Raw genomic sequence first — 24,314 nt, 5'->3', positions numbered from 1 at the left:
GTGAGGAAATAACCTGTCCTACAAAGCCCCGTGACACAGTTTCCCTGTATAACAAACCCGCACATGTGGCCCCGAACCTAAAATAAAAGTTAAAACAAAAATGTCGGTCCAAACCTTTTCCTCATTTTTATTGGGTGGTTGTCTTTGTATTTTCTAGTTGTAAGAGTTCGTGATGTAATGTGGATGTAAATCCTTTAGGAGGTAACGTGTTTTGAAGATATTTTCTCCCACTCTGGCCAGTCTTTTGATTTTTCCGACAGTGTCTCTTCAAGGACAGGAGTCTTAGTTTTTATAAAGTCCTATTTATTTATGTATTTTACAGTTCATGCTTTTTGTTCCCTACCTAGAAAACCTTTGCCTAAACCAGCAATGCTTTATCCTGTCAGTGTTACTGTTTTAGCTCTTAAATTTAGGTCAATGATCCATTTTTAGCTACTTTTTAAAATGATGCAAACACCAAGGTTTATCTTTTTGTTTATAAATATCCAGTTGTTCAAACACCATTTGTTAAGAAGATAATATTCCCCCACATTGAATTACACTTTCGTCTGTGTCAGAAACCAGTTGACCATAGTGTGACGGCCTGTTTCTATTCGTTCCGTTGACTATGTCTGCTTTTATGCCAATACCGAACTGTCTTGATGACTGCATCACTATAGTAGAACTTTAAAAGACGGTGTGAGTTCACCAACTTTATTCTTCTTTCACAAAGTTCTTTGGGTTGTTCTATGTCCTCTGAACTTCTGTATAAGTTTAAGAACCTTTGCCAAATTCTGTGGAGATTCTGAGTGGTGTTGCACTGGATTCTCAAAATCAGCTTGGAAGCTCAGCACCCTAACAACGCTAAGTCTTCCGATCACGGCCTTAGCATGCATTGTTAGTTTGGACCTTCTGTCTTTAATCTCTCGGCCATGTTTTGTAGTTTTCAGTACACAAAACTTGCACGTATTTTGTAATATTGGGATGCTACTGCATGTCATTTTAATTTCAATTTCTCATTTTTTGTTGCCTTTATAAAGAAATAAAAAATTGACTTTCGCATATTTACTTTGCATTTGCAACCATCCTAAACACATTAGTCTATAAGAGATGCTTTTGTAGATAATTTGGAATCTTCTATGTAAATAGTAATGTCGTATGCAAATAAATGCAGCTTGCTTTCTTCCTTTCCAATTTGTAGAACTTAAATTTCTTTTCGATTTTACCCTCTTGCACTACCAACAATTTTCAGTATAATGTAGAATGGGTGTGATGCCATGCCCCCATCTTAAGGCAAATCTTCAGTCTTCTACATTAAGTGTGAAGCTTTTTGTAGAAGCACTTTATCATGTTAAGGATGTTTCCTTTTTATCCACAATTCTTAGAATTTTAAGAGAAATAGATTTTGAGTTTTCTCAAGTGATTTTATGCATCTGTTGAGATGATCATATGGTTTTTCTTTTTAGTTTGTTAATACAGTAAATTACATGCATTTATTTCCAAATATTAAACCAAATTTGCATTGCTGGGATACTTCCTACTTTTTTATGATGCATTCTTCTTTTTATATGTTACTGGATTCAGCTTGCTAATATTTTCCTAAGCAAAATATGTATTATTTTAAAATATATACTTAGGAGCGACATTCTCCTACAGTTTTCTGTTTTTGTTTTTCCTTGCAATGTCTTTGTCTGGTTTTAGTGTCAGGGTAATTCTGGCTTCATAAAGTATTTCCTCTTCTTTTATTTTCTGGACACTTTTGTGTAGAATTGGTAATATTTCTGCCTTAAAGGTTGGATAGAATTCGCTAGTGAATTCAATTAGCCTTGGAAACTTCCTTGTGGGGGCTTTTAACAACAAATTAAACACCTTTAATAAGTATAAGACTATATGGTAAGTAAATATACATGTTAAATATTTTCAATTTTCTACCTCTGAGTTTTCTGATTTTTCCACTGCTGTGCCCAATCTGTTAAGGAGCTCATTACAGTATACTTCACCTGTGGTTTCACTCTGAAGGTTTCTAACACAGCTATGTGGCTCATCTGCATAGCTTGCCCCTCTGTGCTGAAATGCAGGGTCTCCGCTTTCTGCTAGATCTTTTATCATATTTGTCACAGTTACTTTCATCTCCTATCCGTTGGTTCTAGCATCTGGAGCAGTCTTGAGGATGGTTCGCTTTTGTTCGTTTTGGTACGTGTCTTCAGATTGTTTATCAAACACTGGGTATGGTGAGTGGAAGAAAGAACAGTAGAAGCCGAGCTGACCGTAAATCACACCTGCACCCACGCTGTCCCACCTGGGTCCCGGAGCCGGGGTTTGTCCTGTTGGGAGCTGACCAGGCCTCCCTGCTTGGTCTTTGCCTTCAGTGCGTCTGTCTGCAGTCCCACCTGCCCAGGCACCTGCGGAGGCACTTCCCATGGGACTTGGGACTTGGGACCTGGCCCAGCACAGTGGGATTTCCAGTACCGGCCCCACCCTCTGCGCTGAGCAGGTGCCGCTCACCTGGCCACCCACCCGAGGAAGACCAATGCTTGCTGAGAGGTGCATGGTGAGGCCAGGGGGCTCCAGGACCTTCTGTCCAGCCTGTCTCAGAGGTGGCCCAAAGACCTGGGCCTGGAGGGTCTGGGGTGGGAGAGCCCCTGCCCACCCCCACGGAGCAGCCCTCTCGAGGCTTTCCCAGCCCTTCCCGGGCTGGAAGGCTCAGCCACTTCTTGCCCCCCCGGCCTTGGCACCCCTTCCCTGGGCCAAAGGCCACGCTGCAGTTTTCTCAGCTCAGGCTCACGGCCGAGCATGGGACCCTCCTGACCCTCTCAGAGCTCCCACCTCTCCCCAAGGCAGGCCTTTCCCCTTCCCACTGGCTGAGGGCTCTGCATGGCAAGAGGGAAAAGGCGGGCACAGGGTGGGCCTCTGTGTCTGTGCACCCCGAGGGCTCCCCACCTCCTGCCTAGCCCCCAGCCCCTCCGGCTGCAAAAAGGCCACAGAGGACACTGGAGTGAAGATAGGCCCGTGTCTGGGGCTCTGGGGTCCTAGGCTGGTGCTGGGTCCACACCCAGCTGTGTCCTCATCACCGCTGTGGCGGTGGCTGCATCTTCTGCCTGCCCTCTGCCCATCCCGGGCTCCGCACCCGTCAGCCTGCAGCCACCTGGTCACCCTGCCCCTGTTGAGTTCGAGGAAAGTGGGGTTCCCAGACAGCCTGGTTCAGCTTCATTGCAAAGCAGGTTCCCACTGCTTTCTACATCCCAGGCGAAACCGACTAGAAGCTTCGTGTTGTACTTGGTTGGCTGCTTGCTTTTCACCAATAATCTATCCAAATAGCTTCGCCTACGGAATGAAAATAAAGTTTGCACATGAGAAACGGAAATGAAGAAGCAGAAGGTTTTCTGGTTCACAATGAGCTTGACGGCTGGTTTGACTCCTGTGTCTGAGACACACAAACGCAACGCAGGCTGTGCATGAGCACACGCTCCTTGGCAAAAGCCCCAGATCACAAGCCCAAAGCCCTCACTGGCTCACGGAGCACCTGAGTCACGGGCCGAGGACCTCGGGCTTTAAAGCCCTGTACCAGCCAGTCAGTGGCTAACATCAGTTGCTAAAATTAACAGGTGGAAATCAATGCCTTGTCCAACAAAGGTACAGTTTAGCTATAATTGATTTTTTCAAGAAAGTAAAATAACCTGGGAGAAGGGTGGTCAGTCTTTAACTTACAAAGTGAAGTGCTTCTGATCTCTCTAACGCAATGGTTTTGGGGAAGGCGAAGATGACAGTGTCAGCCTGTCAATGATAATAGCATTGTGCTTACGCAGGAAAAGGTACTGATTTTTCAGAGAGCCATATGGAAATATTTAGGAATGAAATGTTATGGTTTATATACGTCACAAAAATATACTTAAGCAAAAAAAATTAACAAAAAAATACAAATATAGAACAAAATCAACAAAAGCTTATCTAGTCCATGTTCAAAGTGCCCTGATTGTCCAAAGAAATATGTTTTACTGTTGGTTTCTTCAAATCAGAATGGAACCAACAAGTAAATGTTACATTGTATTCTCATATCCCGAAGTCTTGTCAATACACAGCAGTCCTTCCCAGTCTTTTGTTTCAGACTTGTTTTCTCGCAGGCAGACTGGGTATCCTCAAGGCCTCACCAATGGAGGAGTCAGAATCTTGACTCTAAAGGTATTAATAGATGTCCACATGCTAAGCCCTAGGACCTGCGAGAATGGTACATGGCAAAGGGGTTTTGCAGATTTGGAGGAACAAGGAGGACCATCCAGGATTCTTCATTCGAGTTTAATGTCACCAGGCCATCATAAGAGGAAGGAAGGCAGTAGGTCAGAGTCAGAGGACAAGATGTGGCCACGGAGGTTGGGATGGATGGGAGTGAGGCTGCTGCGGGAAAGGGCTGTGAGCCAAGGAGTGCCAGCGCCTCTGCAGGCTCCACAGGCAGGAAGCAGGTTCTGGAAATGAAACGCAGTCTGCCAACTCCTCAGTCTTAGGACCTGTGCCCTCCAGAAGCGTAAGAGAACCAAAGTGTGTTGTTTTATGCCGCCACGTTTGTGGGGATTAGTCGCAACAGCCAGAAGGAACTCACAGCCACCCGCCGGGGACCTGCGCTGAAGTCATGGTGTTCTCACTCTTGTGTCTTTATTGCTTTTTTCCTGTAATCAGGTGGTTATGCTCAAAGTGGCTTCCTGCATTGCTCCATGAACTCAAGGCTGTATATCTTATACTGTGATGATCACACCTCCCGCGCATCAAACACCCAAAAACCGGAGGATTTGTCATCACTGCAGCATCTACATGGCCTTTTCCAGGACAGATTCTGAAGAAACATTTGTTAGATAAATAAGTGAGTAAATGTGTACTGTCGATATAGTAGCTTTTAAGGAAAGATGTTAGAATAAGGGGGAATGGAACCCTACCATATCTGAGGGGTTAGTTACTGTATATGTATCATTATTTTCTAAATGTAAAATGAAATTGACTCACTTCCTGTTTATAATGGGGGCTTTGGAGTAGTATGGTTTGCCAATGTAAAAAATAGATGTCACCCTGATATAGTCACAAGGGTGCTTGTAAGAGGGAGGCAGAAATCAGGGCTGGAGAGGAGAGGCACGGCGGCACTGGAGGCTCTGGAGGTGGAGCACGGCCTCCCGCCGGGGCGTGCGGGCCAAGGCCCAGAAATGCGTTCTTCCTTGGGCTTCCACAGGGAGACTGATTCTGGACTTGTGCTCTCTAAAGTGGTAAGATGATGAATTTGTGGACTCTTAAAATTAATTAAAATAGAAAAGGACAAAGTCAACCTCTCCAATTAGGTAATGAGTTCAACTACTGAATGAAATTAGTATTATTCCATATATATATGTGTGTGTGTGCGTGTGTATGTGTGTGTATATTATTAGTATTATTCCATATATATGTGTGTGTGTATGTATTATATTAGTATTATTCCATATATATAGACACACACACACACACACACACATATATTTGTTACGTGAGCAATAAGCTTACTATTAACGTAAGAAGCAGACGTCATAATGCCACTTGTTGCAGGAGATAAGAATTTGAAAGTGAATGCTGGAAACCGTTCTGCAAAGCTGCCCCAAACGACTCCTTTGCTCCTAGAACACACCTCCGGCTGCTGTGTGCCCATGGCCTTGCTCCTTATACTGTGGTGTTCTGCACTTCTGGCACGTGGGCACCATGACCCTGCGAAGCCTGTGAGGGACCCACTGGACCAGAACCTGAAGTTTTACCAAAGCCTCCCGGTGGTTCCCACGCACAGCAAAAAGAAACACTTTCAGACTTCCACGTGAGAGTGCGACGGCCTTCCTCTCTCCACCTCCCCACAAGGGACCCTCTGTAGCTGAAAAACAGAGAAAGTTTTCCCAGCACAGACACATTCCAGGACTGCGTAAATGGTTTGGGGAGCTGGTTTTCAAATGCATCATTACAAACCTCTAGGAAAACAAGGTGTGATGCTTTCCTTTCCTTGCAATTTCTCCAGCAGCACTCAGAGGATGTGTGATACTAGACAACAATTCCTTACCACAACAAACACCAGTGAGTTGCGTCCTGAGCCCAGGAGGCTTAACCAATCACTAACCTTGAAACATTCCATCTCACATTGTTTAAAAAGAAAGCTGGGCTGGGCGCAGTGGCTCACACCCGTAATCCCAGCACTTTGGGAGGCCAAGGTGGTAGACTCATTTGAGGCTGGGAGTTCAAGACCAGTCTGGGGAACAAAGCAAACCCTGTCTCTACAAAAAATAAAAAATAAAAATTAGCCAGGCAGCTACCCAGGAGGCTGAGGTGAGAGGATCACCTGAGCCCAGGAAGTTGAGGTTACAGTGAGGTGAGATTATACCACTGCACTCCAGCCTGAGTGACAGAATGAGGCCCTGTCTCAAAAATATTAAAAAAAAAAAAAAAGAAACCTGAATATCCATGGTACGTTAAAAGGAATACAGCTCATTCCGGTAAGAGTCAAGGCCATGTTTGGAGCCTCAGCGCTGACGCGTGCTTCTTGCCATGCTGAGCCAGGCAAAGTGCATGCTGCACCTGCTCTTTCAAAGACAGTGGCCCCAGAGCTGACGATGAGCTTTTTCCAAAGGCTAAAGATGAAATTGTCAGAAGAATATGTGTTTTCAAAGTGATAGGAGGGCAAGATGAGAACACAATAATAAAAAATTAATTGCAGAAGCAAAGTGGAAGAACTCAGCAGGTCTGAGGCGGCTCTGATCCAGACATGGCAGGTGCTATACCCAGCCTTCAGAGGCCACACCCGAGGGCCTGCGTCAGACGGGACCTGGTAATTGTGCTTCACTGCTGAGGAAAAGGTGACAGGGGGCTGACAGCAAGTAATATGACCTGGGTTTCATTCCTCCCTTTTGACATGCTATGACAGTAACAGCCCATGACCTCTCTCTAAAGGAATCAGGAAGTGGCCAGGGTGCAGCTTGTGTAGGTAGAGGACAGAGGGCTGGTGCGAAATCCCCCTAAAGTATTCTCTAATCCCAAATTGGTGACCCCGTGACCAGGAGCTTGTGGTAACCCTTCCCTAAGGTCACTGTGATTCTGGTGCCCTTGGACAAGCCTCGAGCATGACCTAGCATCTCTCGAGCAAACAAAAGCCAGTGCCAGGCAGCAGGGAGGCCTCTGCACACTCCAGCAGTGGTAGAAGCAGAAATCATGATAAAACTCAAGTCAGCGTGCAACTCATGGATTTTAGCGCATGCCCCAAAAAGCAGGGTCTCTTGCAAAGAGTCTGAGACCCTGACCCATGACGCCAATCAAGCGGGGTTTCCCAAGCATGGTATCTGCTAGGGGTTGAATTATGCTCCACAAAAGATACGTGAGTATTCACCCCCCCATACCTCAGAGTGTGGCCTGGTTTGGAACTGGGGTATAACAGGGTGAAAGTCGGCAGGTGGGCCGGCCCTGATCCAGTATAACTGTGCTTCTTAGAATGCCATGTGAAGATGGAGACGGAGACTGCAGAGAGAATCCCACCAGCCAAGGAACACCAGAGGTCACCAGCAAAGCACAGAGGATGCAGAGAGGCTGGGACAGATGCTCCCCAAGAGTCCACAGAAGGGGCCAGCCTGTGGACGCGGTGATCTCAGACTTCCAGCTCCAGAACAGTGAGGGAAAGAATTTCTGCTATTTAAGCTGCCCAGTGCATGGGACTTCCTTGCAAGGCCCCAGGAGACTAATCTGGTGCTGAAGCCAGAGGGGCTGGGTCCATAACTGACCCGAAGGCCTTTCAAATCTCTACTGAGAGCGGCATGCCCCACCACCTTGCTGTCCAGCCAGTCTTCCTAGTTTCACTCATTCCCTGTAAGCTCCATGCTTCTAAACCCAACAGCCAGAATTACTTTTCTTAAAAACATACACACGGAAAATGGAGATTAAGATGGCAGATAGGAGGCGAGACTGGCTTGCAGCTCCTGCTCGGACACACAGAGCAGCAGGTGGAGAGACCCACATCCTGAACTTTTGCTTCAAGAACTACCATAGCAACACACCAGGAAAGCCTAGATAATCCTTAGACATTTTGCAGGAACTGTATCACTGCTGCAGGCTCCATGAGATGCACAAAACTGTCAGTCTACTTGCCTTCTCAGTGGGGAGGATGGTGGCCTGGGGCAGCCCAGGTCACCAGCTGCCTGGAAATATGTGCAGTGCTCTTGGGGGCATAGTGGGAGTGACACTGGCCTTTAGGACTGTGGGCTGCATGGGAGCAGGGTGAGGCCTGTGACTGCTGGCTTTACCTCACTTCCCTGGCAATCTGTGTAATGCAGCAGAGGCCCCCTGAGAACACAGCTCCATTGTCCTGGGTATCACCCCCATCCCCTACAGCAGCCACAGTAAACCCTGCCCAAGGAGAGTCTGAGATCAGAAACACCTAACCCTGTCCCACCTGGGGGTCTTCCTCTACTGCCTTGGTAGCCGAAGATGAAGGACATAATCCCTTCGGAGCTCTACAGCCCTGACCACCACCAGAGAAAACTAAATACTTCTCCAAAGGTGACCCTAGAGCAAGCTTGTATTCGCCCTATACAACCTCAGCTGATGCATTCTTGAAAGCACCACCTCCTGGCTGGAGGACAACCAACACAAAGCCAGTGCAGTGAACAAAAACACAACCAAGGACCCTCAGAGTCCTTCACTCCCTGCTACCTCCACCGGACAGGTGCTGGTGTCCATGGCTGCAAGACGTGAAGATGGATCCCATCACAGGACTCTTTACAGACACTCCCCAGTACCAGGCCAGAGCCCAGTTGCTCTGCTGGGCGGCTAGATCCAGAAGAGAAAAAAAAAATCACTACAGTTTGGCTCTCAGGAGGCCCCATCTCTAGGGAAAAAAAGTAGAACACTACATCAGGGGAGCCCCCAATGGAACAAAAGAATCTGAAGAGCAGCCCTTGAGTCTCAGATCTCCCCTCTGACATAGCCTACCCAAATGAGAAGGAACCAGAAAAACAATTTTGGTAATATGACAAAACAAGGTTCTTTAACACCCCCAAAAGATGACACCAGCTCACCAGCAATGAATACCAACTAAAAGGAAATCTCTGAATTGCCAGAAAAAGAATTCAGAAGGTCAATTATTAAGCTAATCAAAGAGGCACCAGAGAAAGTGAACTCCAACTTAAAGAAATTAAAAAACATGATATACAAAATGAAAGGAAAATTCTTTGGTGAAATAGCGTAAAAAACAACAACAACAACAAAAATTGCAACTTCTGGAAATCAAGGACACACTTAGAGAAATGCAAAATGCACTGGAAAGTCTCACAATAGAATCAAACAAGCAGAAGAAAGAACTTCAGAGCTCGAAGACAAGGCTTTCAAATTAACCCAATCCATCAAAGACAAAGAAAAAAGAATTTTAAATAAATGAACAAAGACTCCAAGGAGCTTGGGACTGTGTTAAGTGTCCAAACCTAAGAATAATTGGTGTTCCTGAGGAAGAAGAGAAATCAAAGTCTGGAAAATATATTTGAGGGAAAAATCAAGGACAACTTCCCCAGCCTTGCTAGAGATCTAGACATTCAAATGGAAGAAGCTCAAAGAACACCTGGGAAGTTCATCACAAAAAGATCATTGCCTAGGCACACAGTCGTCAGGTTATCTACAGTCAAGCTGAAAGAAAGAATCTTAAGAGCTATGAGGCAAAAGCATCAGTAACTTATAAAGAAAAAGCTGTCATACTAACAGCAGATTTCTCAACAGAAACCCTACAGGCTAGAAGGGATTGGGGTCCTATTTTTAGCATCCTTAAACAAAACAATTATCAGCCAAAAATTTTGCATCCAATGAAACTAAACTTCAAAAATGAAGGAAAGATACAGTCTTTTTCAGACAAAAAAATGCTGACAGAATTAGCCACTACCAAGCCAGCACTACAAGAACTGATAAAAGGAGCTCTAAATCTTGAAACAAATCCTCTAAATACACCAAAATAGAACCTCCTTAAAACATAAATATTACAGAATCGATATAAAAATAACACGATAAAAAAAAAAAGGTATTCAGGAAACAAAGAGCACAATGAAAAGAATAGTACCTCATGTCTACATTAACATTGAATATAAATGGTTCAAATGCGCCACGTAAAAGATATACTACCTCACATCTATACTAACATTGAATATAAATGGCCCAAATGCTCCATGTAAAAGATATAGTACTCACGTCTCCACTAACATTGAATATAAATGGTCCAAATGTCCCATGTAAAAGATATAGTACCTCACATCTATACTAACATTGAATATAAATGGCCCAAATCCCCCACGTAAAACATATAGTACCTCACGTCTACATTAACATTGAACAGAAATGGCCCGAATGCCCCACATAAAAGATAGAGTACATCACGTCTACATTAACATTGAAAATAAACAGCCCAAATGCCCCACATAAAAGATATAGTACCTCATATCTACAATAACATTGAATATAAATGGCCCTAATGCTCCACTTAAAAGACACAGTACCTGACGTCGACAATAAAATTGAATAGAAATGGCGTAAACGCCCCACTTAAAAGATATAGTAACTCACGTCTACACTAACATGGAATATACATGTCCAAAAGGACCCACTTAAAAGATATAGTACCTCACATCTATACTAACATTGAATATAAATGGCCCAAATGTCCCAAATGCCCCACTTAAAAGATATAGTACCTCACGTCTACACTAACATTGAATATAAACGGCCCAAATGCCCCACGTAAAAGATATAGTATCTCACATCTTCACTATCATTGAATATAAATGGCCCAAATGGCCAACGTAAAAGATATAGTACCTCACGTCTACACTAACATTGAATATAAATGGCCCAAATGCCCCACTTAAATGATATAGTACCTCACGTCTACACTAACATTGAATATAAATGTCCCAAATGCCCCACTTAAAAGATATAGTACCTCACGTCTACACTAACATTGAATATAAATGGCCCAAATGCCCCACTTTAAAGATATAGTACCTCACATCTATACTAACATTGAATATAAATGGCCCAAATGCCCCACTTTAAAGATATAGTACCTCACATCTACACTAACATTGAATATAAATGGCCCAAATGCCCCACTTAAAATGTATAGTACCTCACGTCTACACTGACATTGAATATAAATGGCCCAAATGCCCCATCTAAAAGATATAGTACCTCACGTCTACACTAACATTGAATATAAATGGCCCAAATGCCCCACGTTAAAGATATAGTACCTCACGTCTACACTAACATTGAATATAAATGGCCCAAGTGTCCCATGTAAAAGATATAGAGAGTCAGAATGGATAAGAATTCACCAACCAAGTTTATGCTGTCTTCAGGAGACTCAGGTAACACATAAGGACTCACATAAACTTAAGATAAAGAGGTGGAAAAGATACTCCATGAAAATACATACCAAAAGTGAGCAGGAGTAACTATTCTTATATCAAAGAAAACAGACATTAAAGCAACAGCAGTTAAAAAGACAAAGAAGGACATTATATAATTATAAAAGGACTAGTCCAAAAGGAAATTATCACAATCCTAAATATATATGCACCTAACACTGGAACTCCCAAATTCATAAAACAATTACTATTAGACCTAAGAACTGAGATACGACACAGTAAAAGTGGGGGACTTCATACTCTACTGACAGTACTAGACAGGTCATCAAGACAGAAAGTCAAGAAATAATGGACTTAAACTATACCCTAGAACAAATGAACTTAAAAGATATTTACAGAACATCCTACCCTTCAACTGCAGAATATATATTCTATTCATCATCACATGGAACATTCTCCAAGATACAGCATATGACAAGGGAATAAACAAGTCTCAGTAAAATTAAGAACATCAAAGTTATATCAAGTACTCTCCCAGACCACAGTGTAATAAAATTGGAAATTAACTCCAAAAGGCACCCTCAAAACCAGGCAAATGCATGGAAATTAAATGATCTGTTCCTGAATGATCTTTGAGTCAACAATGAAATCAAGATGGAAATTTAAAAATTCTTTGACCTGAATAATAGCGATACAACTTATCAAAACCTCTGGGATACAGCAAATGCAGTTCTAAGGGTAAAGTTCATGGCATTAAATGCCTACATCAAAAAGTCTAAAAGAGCACAAATAGACAATCTAAGGTCAAACCTTAAGGAATTGAAGAAGCAAGATCAATCCAAACCCGAACCCAGTAGAAGTAAAGAAATAACAAAGATCAGAGCAGACCTAAATGAAATTGAAATACAAATAAAACACAAAATTTAAATGAAACAAAAAGTTGGTTCTTTGAAAAGATAAACAAAATTGATAGACCATTAGCGAGATTAACTGAGAAAAAAAGAAAATCCAAATAAACTCAATTAGAAATGAAATGGGAGATATTACAACTGGATACCACAGAATACAAAAGATTATTCAAGGCTACTATGAACATCTTTAAGAGCATAAACTAGAAAATCTAGAGGAGATGGATAAATTCCTGGAAATATCCAACCCTCCTAGGTTAAACCAAGAAGATATAGAAACTCTGAACAGACCAATAACAAGCAGTGAGGTTGAAATGGTAGTTTTTAAATTGCCAACAAAAATAAAGTCTCAGACTAGATGGATTCACAGCTGAATTCTATCAGACATTCAAGGAAGAATTGGTACCAATCCTACTGACACTATTCCACAGGATAGAGAAGGACGGAATCCTTCTTAAACTATTCTATGAAGCCATTATCACCCCAATGCCAAAATCAGGGAAGGACATAACAAAAAAAGAAAACTACAGAGCAATACCCCTGATGAATATGGATGCAAAAGTCCTCAACAAAATACTAGCTAACCGAATCCAACAGCATAGCAACAAGATAATCCACCATGACCAAGTGGGTTTCATACCAGGGATGCAGGGATGGTTTAATATCCACAAGTCAATAAATGTGATATGCCACATAAACAGAACAAAAATTACATAATCATCTCAATAGATGCAGAAAAGGCATTTGACAAAATCCAGCATTGCTTTATTATCAGCATAGAAGAAACATACCTAAAGGTAATAAACGCCATCTATGACAAACACACAGCCAACGTTATACTGAATGGGGAAAAAGTTAGAAACATTCCCCCTGAGAACTAGAACAAGGCAAGGGTGCGTACTTTCACCACTTCTATTCAACATAGCACTTGGAAGCCCTAGCCAGAGCAATCAGACAAGAGAAAGAAATCAAGGCCATCCAAATCAGTAAAGAGGAAGTCCAACTGTCACTGTTTGCTGATAATATAATCCTATGCCTAGAAAACCCTAGTAAAGAGAGTAAAGAGGAAGTCAAACTGTCACTGTTTGCTGATGATATAACCGTAGACCTAAAAAATACCCTAAAGATGCATTCACAAAGCCCCTGTAACTGGTAAATGAATTTAGCAAAGTTTCGGGATACAAAGTTAATGTACACAAATCAGCAGCTCTGCTACACACCAACAGTGACCAAGCTGAGAATCAAATCAAGAACTCAACCCCTTTTACAATAGCTGCAAAAACAAACAAACAAACAAATAAAACCTTAGGAATATACCTAACCAGAGAAGTGAAAGACCTAAGACCTCTCCAAGGAAAACTACAAAACACTGCTGAAAGAAATCATAGATGACACAAACAAATGGAAACATATCCCATGCTCATGGATGGGTAGAACCAATATTGTGAAAATGTCCATACTTCCAAAACCAATCTACAAATTCAGTGCAATTCCCATCAAAATACAGCATCATTTTTCACAGAACTAGAAAAAACAATTCTAAAATTCATATGAAACCCACAAAGAGCCCACATAGCCAAAGCAAGACTAAGTAAAAAGAGCAAACTTGGAGGCATCACGTTGCCTGACTTCAAACTATACTGTGACATCACAGAAACAAAACAGCATGGTTCCTGAATAAAAACAGGTACATAGACAAATGGAAGAGAATAGAGAACGAAGAAATAAAGCCAAATATTTACACCCAACTGACCTTCAACAAAGCAAACGAAAACATAAAGTGGGGAGAGGACACCCTTTTCAACACATGGTGCTGGGATAATTGGCAAGCCACGTGTAGAAGAATGAAACTGGTTCCTCATCTCTCACCTTATACCAAAACCCATTCAAGATGGATCAAAAACTTAAATTTAAGAAGCTGAAGCCGTAAAAATTTTAGAAGATAATATTGGAAAAAAACCCTTCTAGACATTGGCTTAGGCAAAGAGTTCATGACTAAGAACTGAAAAGCAAATATAACAAAAACAAAGATAAATAGATGGGACTTAATAAAACTAAAAAGCTTCTGCATAGCAAAATAATCAATCAGCAGAGTTAACAGACAACCCACAGGGTGGGAGAAAATCTTCACAATCTATACATCCGACAAAGGACTAATATTCAGAGTCTACAAGGAACTCAAACCAGAAAGAAAAAAAATAAACCATCCCATCAAAGTGGGCTAAGAACATGGATAGACAGTTCTCAAAAGAAGATACACAAATGGCCAACAAGCACATGGAAGAATGCTCAACGTCACTTATGGAAAATGCAAATCAAAACCACAATGCTATACCATCTCACTCCTGCAACAATGACCATAATATATAAATCAAAAAATAATAGATGTTGGCATGGATGCAGTGAAAGGGAAACACTTTTACACGGTTGGTGGGGATTTAAACTAGTACAACCACTGTGGAAAACAGTGTGGAGATTCCGTAAAGAACTAAAAGTAGAACTACCATTTGATCCAGCAATCCCGCTACTGGGCATCTACCCAGAGGAAAAGAAGTCATTACACGAAAAAGATACTTGCAAACACATGTTTATAGCAGCACACTTTGCAAATGCAAAAATATGGAACCAGCCCAAATGCCCATCCCATCAAGCAATGAGTGGATAAACTGCGGTATGTATATAAATAAATACACATGTATAAATTTTACATAATCATCTGTCTTCTTTCTCACGGAATCCTGGTGCCTAGTACAGGGCCAGACACACAGCTATTACTCCCCAGACTTTGCCGGAAGAATGATAGGAGAAGGGAGGGTGAGGCAGGGGCAGATCAGCTTGAGCCACCACGTGTGTAGCTGGCAGTGGAGGAGCCCAAGGCCACCCCTGCCCATGGATATCATTTCGATAAGGGTGTTGCTGTGTTTACCCTATTAACTTGGAGATACGCAGTGATGTAGCTAACTCCTCACATAGAATGAGCTTTCCCAACATAGGAGCTGCATCCTGTGCACACTCAGTCCCACGTGCCTAGCGCAGTGTGTGGCCGACATGGACACCCAGCCTACTTCACAGCGTCTCCTCAAGCTGACTGAGTCATTCTCACCATCGCTTGCTTTGAAAATGGTTTTATAGGGTTTGCTCCATCTGTTCTACAGGAGACAGATGTGAGACTCCGGGTTCAGGGACCAGGGCAGTCACGCCCGGCTCCACTGTGCCCATGGGGCCTCTGCCAGAGAAGTGGAACGGAGGCGTTTCCTTCGCGGTGGCTACTCTCTGCGCATTTGGTAAGTGGGGTGTTTGGGTTCCACATCCTGGAAAAACATGTCTTTAAGGTTCCCTAGAGAATTCTATGACTCACACAAACTGCAAAGTCTATCTCCACACCCAGCTCTTAGCTGCATGTACGTTACAAGGGTGCAAGGGTTTTTTTCCCCCTTTTTATCACTTCAAAATATCTGAAGGATAACAAGCTCTACAATTTTCTAACTGATACCTTGCGTCTTACCCAAACACATACAGCGTTATTTATGGAGGAAAATCCACTTGATTAAAGAAAAAAACCCCTATATATTGTACATAAATCTTACCATAATTATTCAAATTATCCATTTAGGATTAATAAAATACAAGGAGCTTTTGTAATTCTTGTAAATCGATAATACATCCCACCTATGATGAGATATCAGCCAGAGAATGGGGAGGTATAATTTTTAAAAGCAGCTCCATCTAAAGCCCCCCCGGATTTTTATGCACACATAAATAAATAATTTTTGTCTTTTTCCAGTGTGAACAGAGGAGAGAGACTTTGGAACGAGAGGAGAAAGGGCCTCAGTGTGGCAAGGCAGGTCCCACGAGTTCCACGCAGCACCGGCCAGGGGCACAGATCTGAGCCCTGCGGCCTCCTCAGGAAAGCGGGAAGCCAGGCTGCCTCTGAGGTCTCCCGGGGGATGCACCTACAGGGGGCGGGCTCCTCCACGTGTGGGCGAGAAGGGAGATGACGGGGACAGGGAGGGACAGACGCCGTGGGCAGTGTCCTCCATGTGGTCAGAGATGCCTGAAGCACGGAGCTAAAGCCTGAACAGAAGGAAGGGATTGAGCCACAGTGTTTGACCCATGACCTGAGCGGATGAACCAAAAATAAAAGATCTGCCCCCAGTGTTGAGTAGAGTGGGCGAAATCAAGGATTCTAGAAAGAGAAAACACGTCTCCAGAAAAAGCCTTTGTTTGGAATTCCCTGACTCATTAGTTCTCTGCTGTCCTCAGCATATCACATCATCTTTGATGCCTCGATTTCACCACCTGAAAAATGGGGGAAAACAAATTGCCCTGCTGCCCACTTCCCGGGGCTGAGGGAGGGTGCGAGGTGTGGAAACCAAGGGCACCTCCAGAGCCACGTTCTTGTTTCACAGCCGTTCCTCTGCAGGCAGCAGGAGAGCCTCTCTGTCAGTCTTCAGGGGCTGAGACACAGGGGGCCTTACAGACACCCAGGCCTCAGCTCATCACTTCTCCAACCTGCTGCGCTGCACGCTGGACACGGAGAACACGTAGCTTTCCTTGGGTCTTTTGCTTCATGATTTAGCAACGACCTCGATGCAGAAGGTGATTGCTGGCTGTGACTGGATGAGCACCATTTTTTCTGGAGAACCGGCATTTTCTTTATGAGATCCCCCATAAAATCACCGGGCTGCAGAGACAGTTACTGCTCTGCCTCGGAGGCTACAAGGAAGCCCCCATGGGCCACTTGCTGGTGCCCGACTCCCTGGAGCCCTGCGTGGGGAGCGAGCAGGGAGCGGTCGCCCCAGGCTCCCGATTTGGTGCTCTCAGACTACGGGACACTGTCTCTAGCCGGTGCCCACGATTTGAGAGAATGTTCCCGTTCGCACTGAGTAATCCTTTTCTTCTCAGAAAGAAAGCACTCTGGGAAATGTGCAAAGGCTGACTTTGTCACCGAAGCAGAAAAATGAGGATCCTAGAAACTGAAAAGAGCTGTAAACTGTCTTCATCTGCCCAGGAATGACAAATGACAAACACTCCGTGAGAAAGGAATAAGCAGAAGGAGGGGTGTCTGCAGATGACAAGAGCCAGACTTCTTGTCTTTTGTGGATTCTTGCAAATAATTACCACTTACACATCAAATGATATGCTGTCCCAATTTTCTTAACAAAATCATACATTTTTCTTTTCTGCCTCAATAAGTGCTAATGTTTCGTGAAGCCAATGTTATTCTCACCCGCCCCACAGCACGTCTAAACACAGATGGGCCTGCAGTGGCTGAGCCGCGCCACCCTCTTTCCGGAAGGCGTTATGCTTACCCTACCCTTTTCTAGAATTTCTGCAGGGACTAAAGTGATTCTTGTCTGCTGGACAGAAAAACAGTAAGAAATACAAATGCAAATAGACTGACACCATCATGGTGACTTATGTAACACCAGCTTTTAGAGACGCCACAGAGACAGAATCATGGGAGGTAATAAGCCGGGCTTGGAAGATTGTTTTATCAATCTTCTTTCAAAACGACTAGCTATCTCTTTTAAACAGTAATTGCATTGCTCTTAATTGCTTCATTAGTGCCTAGGCTTCATTATTCACCTTGTCTCTTCTATTCAAACCAGTTTAGATAGTTTTTCTTTCTCTTTTTTATGAGGAACGATGGAACTCTGGGTTGCAGAGACAGGAGAGGCGATGCAGCCACACAGGCGGTTCAGCCCCCCTTGGCCGTATCCTGCGGGGGCTTTGGCCCAGAGCTCCCCAACACGCTCGGGCTGGCGCTCTTTAACGCGTTCTGCCTGTTGCCACGACTCTCTTTCTGGCCTGCCTTCCTTCCTCCTCACCAGGGGACTCGTTGAGGGGTCCAAGCAGCAACCGTGCTGACATGCTCAGGAGCTTGTCCCTGAGCTGCCCACAGGCCCCTAGATGCCCCTGCAAGGAGGCCACATGCCCAGGCCTGAGGGTCCCTCTGTGACCTCTCAGCTGGCGCTGTGTCGTCAGCATCTTCCTTGGCTCAAAGAGACTGGCCACCGAAACCCTGTGATCCCCGTGTAGCTGCGTGCTGCCAACTGAAGGTGACAGCAGGAAGTGCCACCTGCCCTGCCCCCTGGTCCAGGTAGTTTCTGTTCTGCTGTCAAAAAGAAGGAGTAAAATTTGAGGGGAATGGGGAAGTACCCCAGTAGCCACAAGGAAATAAAGTGGAATCATGCCAACATTTTTAATAGTATCTCTGGATCTGGTTTTATAAAGTTGACTTAACAAGAAAATAGTCCTGTTATTAATAAACATAACCCTGAAATCTAAGCACTTTAAAAACCCGTGCAATGAGCAGGTGTGGTGGCTCCTGCCTGTAGTCCCAGCACTTTGGAAGGCCAAGGCAAGAGGATCGTTTGAGCTCGGGGGTTCAAGATCAGCCTAGCAATGTAGTGAGACCCTGTGTCTACAAAAAAAAACACACATTCATGCAACAAATTCTAATATTTTTCAAAGGTTGCTCTGTGAAATGAAAGCTCACCTAAAAATCATCTCCGTATCTAAGAACACACAGGGAACAAAGACGACAAAACAGCACAGAGACCCGGGAGCCTGGCGCTGCACGGACTTCGCCTCTGTGCCGGGGAAGTGGGCAGGTGGGGCCTCTCCCGGCCCAGCGCCGTTGAAGCTGGCCCTCCTCCTCCATCGGGACAGCATTCGGCCCTCCCCACCGCCCAGCACAGCAGCTCCAAGGAGGCTGGAGGAACACCGCTGCGACCACGTCCCATCCCACCCAGATGAGCGCTCGGCACTCTGGCGCAGAGTGTCACGAGTGTGGCTGTGAGGTTCATTGGAGTACACTAGGCCCAACATCCAGATCAGGTTCCCCGGCAATGAGGCAGCAAGTTGCCTCTGGACCCTCAATAAGCCTGCTCTGTTAGGCCTCACCTGCTCACAGGAGTCATTATGCTTCTAGATTTTTCTTCCATGACTGTGATGTCGCTGTACTGAGCCCCTTCAAGTAATCCCTTAAGGAAGTATTTCCTGACAGAATCTGCTGGGTTTTGTGGTTGTTGTTCAGAATGTGAAGTGTGCCTGCCTCTGATGCATCAGATGAAATTAGACCAAGAATCCACCTGTCCCGTGAATTTATAACACAAACTCCCCCACACGGCTACTGCCTTCTTGAGGGAAGAGGCCGTTCTCTCAGCAATGGGGAATTAAGGTGTGTCACAGTAACACCCAAGCTCAAGAGCAGACGTCCTGCCTTACACCCCATCTGCACGCTGGCCTTCCACCAGAGCTCACCTTCTCAGAAACTGTGCAGAACCATACCATGAGGAGCCCCGTGCCTAGATATCATACGCGATCTATCCCAAACGCCTTCCACACTTCAAAAATTACGTGAGAAGCACACTTCACAAACTTCATAGCAGTGAAAGTACTCACAGGCACTCTTCCAGGAAGCCCCACTCGCCTTTTTATTCTTTTCCATGAACACTAATGTCTGGCCCACAGGTTATCAATAAGTATTCTTGGCTGAATAAGTGAATGGAAAACTGCTGCTGACTTGAATGATTTTGTTCCCAAATAAGATGACTTTTTATCATATATGTTCAGACAGGCAAGAGGCATGAAACGTCTTCTGCTCAGTTCAGGTGCCACCACATTTCTCTCCTTTTCAAAACAACAGATGTTGCAAGGATGCAGAGAAAGAGAACACTTCTGCGCTGCTGGTGGGAATGTAAGTCACCACAACCTCTACAGAAAACCTATGAAAAATTCTCAGAAAACTAAAAACAGAGCTGCCATTTGATCCATAGTCGCACTTCTGGGAATCTCCCCTAAGGAAAAGAAATTATTATCTCGAAAAGACACCTGCACTTACATGTTTATCACAGCACAATTCACAGTAGCATAGCCATGGAATCAACCTAATGTCCAAAAGCAAAGAATCAGATCAAGAAAATGTGGTATAGATACACCATGGAATACTGCTCAGCCATAAGAAAGAATGAAATCATGTCTCTAGCGGCAACATGGTTGGAACTGGAGGCCATCAACCTAAGTGAAATAACTCAGAAACAGAAAAGCCGCATGTTCTCACTTATCAGTGGGAGCTGAACAATGAGCACACGTGAGCATACAGGGGGAACAGTAAACACTGGACCACAGAAGGCGGGGGCGTGGGAATGGGGGCGAGGGGTGAAAAATCACAAGTCGGGTGCTGTGCTCACTATTGTGGTAATGGCTATGCTAAAAACTCAGACCACCACTACACAATATATCCACGTAACAAAACTGCACTTGTACTCCCTAAATCTATTTTTTAAAAAAGAAGAAACATATATATCTCTTTGATCTGAGCCATAAATCCTTCACTTAGAGGAGACCTTTCAAATTGCCACTCCGGAGGCCGAGAAGGATGCCTGAAGCTTGTCTCTAACGAAAGTTAAACTACATCACAGAGTATTCAAATGACATTCATCTGCAGCTAGACTGAAAAATTCCATGTTGGGTTTTCAGCATCATCTATAAGAAATATCAAGTAAACAAGTAATTTCCTCCAGTATTTTCTCATCATTCCCACAAATACTGCAAATGTATCTAAATATCGATATTACAGTTCTGCAAAATACTCCTAAAATCTGTTTGGAACTCTAGTCCTTCATTTATTAAGATGTGAAGACATACTGCTTTTCTATTATCCAGATAGAGTAAACATCAGGAAACAGTAATAATTTCCTCCATCTCATATTCCATTATCAAAAACAACTTTTAAAGAGGTTGGTTGCTTTTATTACATTCTATTATAAATTCGCATCTAGGATGGAGGCAGCAAACCACCTTGCCATGTATGTACGTGCTACAATCCTGCATGGTCTGCACGTGCACCCCAGGACCTAAAGTACAATAAATATATATATATATATTTGAATTCACATTTAGATTTCTATCAAAAATGTGGAGGACAAGACAACTTGAGACCAGGAGCTCTTAAAAAAATAAATATTGTTAATGAATTAAAGGATTTTCAGTTAGTTGTTAAGTACTTTTGGGCATATCGTGTGCCATGATCTAAATGTTTCTATTTCTCCAGAACTCATATGTTGAAATCCTAGCAATAAAGGCGATGGTATTAGGGGTGAGAACTTTGGAAGGTGATTAGGTCTTAAGGGTGAGTTCTCATGAATGGGATTAGCGCCCTTATCAAAGAGACTCCAGGGAGCTCCCTTGCCCCTTCTACCATGTGAAGACACAGGAGAAGATGGCTGCCCATGAACCAGAAGGTGTGCCTTCAGCAGCCATCAAAGCCGCCATGCCTTAATTGTGGACTTCCCAGCCTCCAGAACTGTGAGCAGTACATTTCTGCTGTGTCTAAGCCTCCCAGTGTGGATTCTGCTATGGCAGCCTGGATGCAGCAGGACATGGTGTTACACAATCTTGCTGCTCTGGTTGAAGCTAGCAGAATGAAGAGTCTGCTGCACCTATCCTGGCTCAGGGCCCTGTTGTAAGCCTCCTGAAGCCAACTACGAAGTCATCACATTAGTCTGCCTGCAGTAAATGCACTGAAGGTTCCCTGGTAATCAGAGTTCCTATGAAAGCCTGGAAAAGTATTCTTAAAAATGACAGCCAGTCATTTCTCTGAGACCGTTGGCCTTATGAATTTGCAGGGAGGGTGCATCTTCCTTTCCCACTCCTGCTACTTTGAAAGTATCAGATTGAGCATCATATTTTCAGGAGAGTCACTGCCTTACGTCTCCCTACACTTTGATCTTCATGGAACTGGCAAAAGCATCACTATCTACTCCCCCAGGGGATGCAAAGGTACAGGCCAGGCCAAGTGTAGTGTTCAAGAATGCAGCCGGATCACGGCACAGCTAGAAGAGAGCCAGACTCTAGACTCCCAGATCAGTGAAAACACACAGAACCGAAAGGCAGCTGGATAAAGGTTAGGCAGCTGAATGCCATTTTCTTTATTTAACCAGTGGGTTATATCATCGGATCAGAAGAACCAGCGACATTTGGCTTAAATGTTGCATTGGTGTGCATAGGTTTAGACAGTGGTGAAATGCAGTGTTCAGCATCTGAGCAGACCATTTTCTAAAACCAGTAATGTTCATTGATCCAGCCCTTCCAGTCTACAATATCTGCCAGCTATTTTAAAAGTCAACAGAGTTGCAAATTGTATAACTTTTATGGCTCCAGGTGGCATGTGGCTGAGCAACTCTGTCTTCTTAATGGCCACGTCCATGTCCCATGGCTCCAGCCACCTCTGGTGGAAGTGTGGCCACGTAACTGCAATGCCTTAACTACAGCCTTAACTCAGCTTTTGAATTTAGCTCCTTTGTGCCCAGTGTCTCCCTCATGGATATGCTTATTGTTACCAAAATCTCCCCTTAGAACACGAGTGTTGCTGAGATATATTCACTTTATCAAAGTCTTAGCCCATTTTCTGTTGCCTGGGTCAGGCCCACGCTCCTGCACAGCATCAAAATGAAGAAATGCACAGCCAGTAGCAGTGAGACTTCTTTCTTCTCTTCCCTTTGAGGTCCACCTCGGGCTGTTAATCTCTCAGATATCCCAGCTCTTTTTCCTTCTCTCCTAGTCTTCCCCTACCTTGGTCCTCCCACCTGCCCAGAGGAGCTCTCAGCAATTCCGCCTCATATGACTTCCAGTACAGGGAACCCCAGGCCGGGCTTCCGTGCCAGCTGGTTACTCCCAGGACTCCTTGACTGTTACTAATGTGCCATGCCCCTTGCAAACACCCATGCCAGGAGACCACGAACTTTACCTCGCTTGACAGCCTTCCTTCCTATGCTCCCGCTATTCCTTTCGAGGGAGATTACCAAATACAGTAAGCACATGATATGTACTTGTGCATATTCGTGCATGTATATGTCTAGGGACACATATGTCACTAGTCGCTAGCAGATACTTAACGTCAAACTTCCATTTCCCCCTTCACCACTTCTGGGCGCAATCTCCCCTAACAAAGCAGAGTGTAATAAAATGCGTATAGTTACTTCTTCCGCAGTGTCTTCTGTGGCGGGCTCTGCATCCAGGTTGAGATCCTCCTCTGTGGTCTGATAACAAAGATAGATGTTAAAGATGGTTAGCATTGCCACGTGTTTGTAGGCGGCCTCATACAGGTTATCAATCCGAAAAAGTGCTAACTAAATATCCTGCATGAGTTCTGTAGGACATGGAAACCATATCACCATCTCTTCCCACCTGAATTTATGTGCAACTATGTGATGCTTCATGCCCAAGACGAATCCTTTATACAACAGCTTTGGTAAGTAAGGCAGGGAGCCTTCCCACTAAATGCTAACTCAAATGACGAAATCAGTGAAGCATGTGTGACCTACAGCACAACCTAAAGGAGGACAAGCTGATTCTTGCCAGTGAAGAAGGCATGAACTTTCCCAAAGCCAAAAAGCTAACAGAGCTGATGCAGAAGGAGAGCGGCGGTGAAGGCATGTGTGACCACTCCCGTGAGACCGAACAAAATCACAGTCCCGAGCGGGTGCCGGGAGAAAGGATTCTATCAGAGAAATGAGGCCCAGCCCAAAAACGTAAAGCAAAGTGCTTCTGTGGTTGGCACAAGGCTTAAGCAGAGCCACCTGGGTCTGAGTCTTTGCTTTCTACTTAACAACGTGGGGCAAAGTGCTTAACCTGGGCCTCGGGGACACGGCAGCGCTTCTGTCTAGAGATACGGGGAGAGCTCCATGGAAGGGCACCGGCCAGCCAGCAGCCCAGGCCGCCAGGCAGTAGACACTCAAAGCGAACTGCTGTCATAACTACTATTTCCAGTTTCATCTTCTCACCCAGTAGCCAGGAGATAATTGTCTCTATCCAAGCTTGAGTATGAATCTTAGGGAATCATGTTTGATCTGCATTGTTTAAAAACGGGGGCTTTCTCTTCCTCTAATGTATGATGGCATCCCAGAGAGAAAAATCTTGCTTATTCCTCCCAAAGAACACAAATAGAATGGGTCAGTCAGACCTTGTGGGCTGGCTATGGACTTGCCTTCCTCATCATTTCTCCCATTTTCTTATCCTGCCCCCAGAGCATGCCCTT

At 44.2% G+C, this 24,314-nt stretch overlaps 1 protein-coding gene across 1 annotated transcript in view; it reads right to left on the bottom strand.

The window, feature by feature from the left end:
• Window positions 1-24,314, bottom strand: part of RPS6KA2 (ribosomal protein S6 kinase A2) — a 457,314-nt gene that overhangs the window by 430,181 nt on the left and 2,819 nt on the right. The window contains exon 2 of the mRNA XM_064360463.1: window positions 23,257-23,316. Within this exon, the coding sequence (XP_064216533.1) occupies window positions 23,257-23,316 (60 nt within the window). The remainder of the gene's footprint in view (window positions 1-23,256; window positions 23,317-24,314) is intronic.

Source organism: Aotus nancymaae, unplaced genomic scaffold (genome assembly GCF_030222135.1).
Source record: "Aotus nancymaae isolate 86718 unplaced genomic scaffold, 86718_ANA_hifiasm-v0.15.2.pri h1tg000040l, whole genome shotgun sequence".
In the NCBI taxonomy this organism is placed as follows: Eukaryota; Metazoa; Chordata; class Mammalia; order Primates; family Aotidae; genus Aotus; species Aotus nancymaae.
This window is presented reverse-complemented; position numbering and strand designations above follow the sequence as displayed.